Source organism: Coptis chinensis, chromosome 5 (genome assembly GCF_015680905.1).
Source record: "Coptis chinensis isolate HL-2020 chromosome 5, ASM1568090v1, whole genome shotgun sequence".
Classification (NCBI taxonomy): domain Eukaryota; kingdom Viridiplantae; phylum Streptophyta; class Magnoliopsida; order Ranunculales; family Ranunculaceae; genus Coptis; species Coptis chinensis.
Genome location: NC_141460.1, coordinates 27,358,830 through 27,363,492, shown reverse-complemented (window position 1 = coordinate 27,363,492; position 4,663 = coordinate 27,358,830). Strand labels below are relative to the sequence as shown.

The following is a 4,663-nucleotide window of genomic DNA, read 5'->3' as shown; positions in this document are numbered from 1 at the left end:
CAAGCTTCCATCCAAGAGGCAGAGGACCTCAGCATCTAAAGAACCTGCCCCTACCACTCAGTGGACCTCCTCATCCAAAGAACTTGCCCCTATCACTTCACCCTTTCATCCTGTTGTCTCTTCCCCCCGCACACGCTGGTCTGGTAAAGAACCATTTTCGCCTACTGCCCCGGCATCCGAGCTTGCAACTGCAGAGGACTTTTGTCCTATTTTCAAGGTGTGCAATCGTAGGGTGAACACTGTGGACTCAGCTCTGGACAATGCGGCCATAGCCTCCTCTCTATTTTATAATGCTCACTTGCCTAAAGACATGGCATATGTGGACGGGGGTTCGTTTGATCAGCACCATACTTCTCTGTATACCAACTGGGAGAAGGTATTTTTTTTTTTTTATCCATCTTCCTCTTTGATCCTAGGTGAGCCAGGATATCTCCTTCATGATACGTGGCCTTTTCAGTGCCAAAACCAAGGTGGCATCCCTGGAGAAAGAACTTAACGGCCCTGTTGGACTAATAGCTACCTATGTCGGCCTCCGATCAGATCTAGAAGCTGCTAATTTGGCTAAACTCAAGGCCAGGACAAGCTCAAGTCCATGGAGTCATCTCACGAATAATACATGGATAAGGTCAACGAATGCCTGATCTATAAAAGGGAAGTGCTCCTCCAACAACACCAGCTCAATCTGGATGCCCTCACTCAACAACATAAAGAAGCCATGGATGCCCTCAATCAGAAGCATCAGGATGCTACCGCCGAACTACTGTAGCAGCACCAAATAGACATGATTGTACTTCGCGACCGCTTCAAGCTCCTGGCCGACAAGAGGGTGGCCAAGAAAATTCAAGAGGAACATGCGCGGCTCCTACAGGAAGGTCGGATTCTCCCTGAAAGGCCTACCACCCCAGTGATCGAATCCCCTGAGGTCGCAATGAAAGAAGTGTCGGCCACTGATGTCATTCTAGAACACCCTGTGATAGAAGAAACCCCTACCCAGGCGGCGACCACTGATGAGATCACCGCTGCAGCCATTAAGGAAGCTACTGATGAAATGACCGTTGATGACCCCACCTTGGAGATGCCTTAGAAATCTTTTTGTATTAAGACACTGTTACAAACTTGTGATTTGTTTCACTCCTTATTTAGCGACTATTTTTCTACCATTTCGTTTGCGACTATGATGTTTGATTTTGCTCAGTGTGAATATTGTCTTTTTATCTTTTGACTCTATCTACTTTTTTAAATTGTAAAGTATCTCCACATATATCTTTTCACGTCTCTGGTCAGTCCCTTGCCCTCTCCTTAGTTTACACCCCTGAGACTTTCTACACCTCATTAGGGCACTCTGCTGCCTCCGCTGCATGCCTGGGCTGGCGGTGCAGCCTGATGAAGGTGGCTCTATTTGCGCCAAGTGTTGTGTGTTTACCTTGTCTGCGAAGGACTCATGGTCTCAGAACGCCAGTTGGAGCAACTCATCTTGCTCCAGACTCCCTTTTGGCACTGTGTCAGTGAAGGGTATAACCCTTCCACTATCACTCTCTTTGATGGGTTGCACAGCCTAATGCAAGTAGTCCTCTTTGCCCCATGTGTCATTTGCATTTATTGGTCGCGAAGGGCTCATCCCACTCCGCTGGACCTATTGCCTCAAAAAGCCTGTTGGGGCAACTCCGCTTGCCCCAGGTCCAACTTGGGCCTCGTGTCATCGAAGGGCTCGTCCCCTCCGCTGTCACTCTCTTTGATGGGCTGCACAGCCTGGTGTAGGCAGCTCTCTTTGCTCCCTGTGTCATTTGCACCTCACGCTCGCGAAGGGCTCCTCCTGCTCTGTGGGTTCTATTGGTCCTAGAAGCATGTCAGGGACAACTCCTTTTATCCCTAGCCTGATTTGGACAATTTTCCTTACTCTTAATGCCAGCGGAGGATCCAATACGGTATACCCTAGTTCTGGAAACAAACTAGGATTGCATTTCTCATCTTTAAGCCTTGTATTTCTGGGTTTTGCATTAATGTTTCTGCTCGCATGGTATTTTGATGTAAACTTGTGATCTACTGCTACTTTGAATTTTGCCTCGCTGATATGAGGCTTAAATTCCATTTGTTTAAATGTGTTTGTTCCTTTATCTCTTGATTTCTGAATGAAGTTAAAACTATAATTTGCCTTAGTAGCATATTGGCTTTATTGCTCTGTGTTGGCCTAGCTCCTGCGCATTTCTTTGGCGCATCTTTGCTAGGGCCTTTCGCTTTGTCCCAAGTTCCATCTAGTCCTAGTGTCAGCGAAGGGCTCCTCCCCTCTGCGGTCTCTCCTTGGGATGAGTAGCCCGCTAGGGGTCACTCTCTTTGCCCCAGGTGTCTCTCGTAATTCTCATCTGCGAAGGCCTCATCCCACTCCGCGGGTTTCACCAAACCATGTGGCCTGCTGGGGCAACTCATCTCGACCCAGGCTCCCTTTGGTATTGGCGTCAACGAAGGGCTCATCCCCTCCGTTGTCTATCTTTTAGATGGGCCGAGCAGCCTGATGCGGTCTACTCTCTTTGCCCCAGATGTCTCTCACAATTCTCATCCGCAAGGGGCTCATCCCACTCCACGGGTTCAACCAGGTCATGTAACCTACTGGAATAACTCGTCTTGCTCCAGGCTCCTTTGGGCATTACTGTCAGTGAAGGGCTCATCCTCTCCGATGTCTCTCTTTTAGATAGGCTGAGTAACCTGATGTGGACTACTCTTTTTGCCCCATGTGTCATTTGGTATTCCCTACCCGCGAAGGGTTTATACCTCTCCATGAGGGACTCCTCTGTATTGCTATCTAGATCTGATTTAGAAACCATACATAGTAGGCAAATTTCTTTTCACAAAAGGGCCATTGTATTATATATTTACAGACATCTATAGTCCTTTACTTTGGACCTCCATTGCATTGCTTTGTACCTTTGTTACATTCAATGTAAAATCTTTTCAGCATTCTCACGTTCCATGGCTTTTCTATCAGTTTGCCTTTCATTGTTCTTAACTTGTAGGTTCCAGCTCCTCCTACCTCCACCACAGTGTAGGGTACATCCTTCCTAATTTGGACCCAGCTTCCCATCTTTCTCCTTCTTCGTACTAGGGGTCACCCTGCGAAGCACAAAATCGCTTATCTGAAACTGTCGCGGTTTGACCCACTTGTTATATTGCCTCTGTAAGCGCCTGTGATACTCCTCTAGCTGAATGCGGGCTGAGTCTCTTCTTTCTTCCACCAAATTCAAATCCCCGACCAAGATGCTCCAATTAGAACCCTCCTCCACAGCCTTGGTTCGCATTATAGCTGCCACCATCTCTGAAGGAATCACAGCCTCAACGCCAAAAGGCTAAGGCAAATGGGGTCTCTTTGGTGGTCGTCCAAGGAGTAGTTCAATAAGCCCTCAAAATATGGTTCAACTCGTCTTCCCACGCCCCCTTCTTATTTTCCAACTTCCTCTTAAGGTTGTTCATTATCGTTTTGTTGGAAGATTCGGCCTGTCCGCCCTCGGGGTTGTAGGGGGCCGAGAACCCCTGTTTCACCTTGTATGCCTGCAGAAACTCGATCACCTTAGCTCTCGTGAACTGTGTCCCATTGTCTGCAATGATGCAATATGTCAGTCAAAACCGACATATGATGTTCTCCCATAAAAACTTAATCACCTGCGTCTCCTTCACCTGCTGCAAGGGTACAACTTCTATCCATTTAGTGAAGTAGTCCGTAGCTGCTAACATATATCTCCTTTTACCACTAGCCATGGGCAATGGTCCTACGATATCCATCGCCCACATTGCAAAAGGTCACGGACTTGAGACATTATGTAGGGGTTCCGCTGGGGCGAATATCAGCTGTGAAAATCTCTAGCACTTGTCATACTTCCTAGCGAACTCCATTGCATCCCTTTTCATGTGGGACCAGAAATAGCCCTGCATCAAGAGTCGGTGTGCCGTAGTCCTTCCGGCAGAATGGCTCTTGCAGTCCCCTTCATGCATCTCTGCCAGTACCTCTAAGGCTAACCACGGTCCTAGGCATTTTAACAATGGCCCATTGAAGATTTTTTGGTATAGTTCGCCTTCTGGCAGTATGTATCTCTGAGAAGTCTGTTCTAACTTTCTTCTTTCTTTCTTATCTGTCACATCCTTTCCCTCCAAGAAGCATTTAATGGGATCCATCCATCCCCCTTCTTCTTCCGTGATCTGACACACCTCCATCACCTCCTCTATGCTTGGTCTCTCCAATCTTCCAACCCGAATTGTCCTTTCCTCTGACCTAGGTATGGATGCAGCCACATATGCAAGGGCGTCTGCATGCCTATTCTCACCGCGACCCAAGTGTACAAATATGAGATTCGCAAACTTGGTGGCCCTTTTGTGTAACACCTCTAAATACTTTGCCATCCACGGACACCGGGCAGTGAACCCTTCATTTTCCTAACACACCACCAAGTTTGAATCAGAATACACGGTTAGTTCTATTATGTTATTGTCAGGTGTAACCAATACCACCCTTATGCCGCTGCATGTATTAGTGGTAGATCCATCTACAAACACTCTCCATCCATTCCTTTTATCCCAAGGGTCTAGGAAGTCGGGCTCTACATCCCTCTCCAGTTCCATGACCATCTATTCTCCCCAAGTGGGATCTTCTGCGGGGAACTCTGCCAGAAACTCTACC

The 4,663-nt window shown here is 47.6% G+C and overlaps 1 protein-coding gene across 1 annotated transcript; it reads right to left on the bottom strand.

Annotated features, from left to right (window-relative positions):
- Positions 1–3,849: 3,849 nt before the first annotated feature.
- Positions 3,850–4,386, bottom strand: LOC147497224 (uncharacterized). Its single transcript, XM_086562811.1, has one exon. The coding sequence runs from the start codon at positions 4,384–4,386 to the stop codon at positions 3,850–3,852; it is 537 nt and encodes a 178-aa protein (XP_086418937.1).
- Positions 4,387–4,663: the final 277 nt, after the last annotated feature.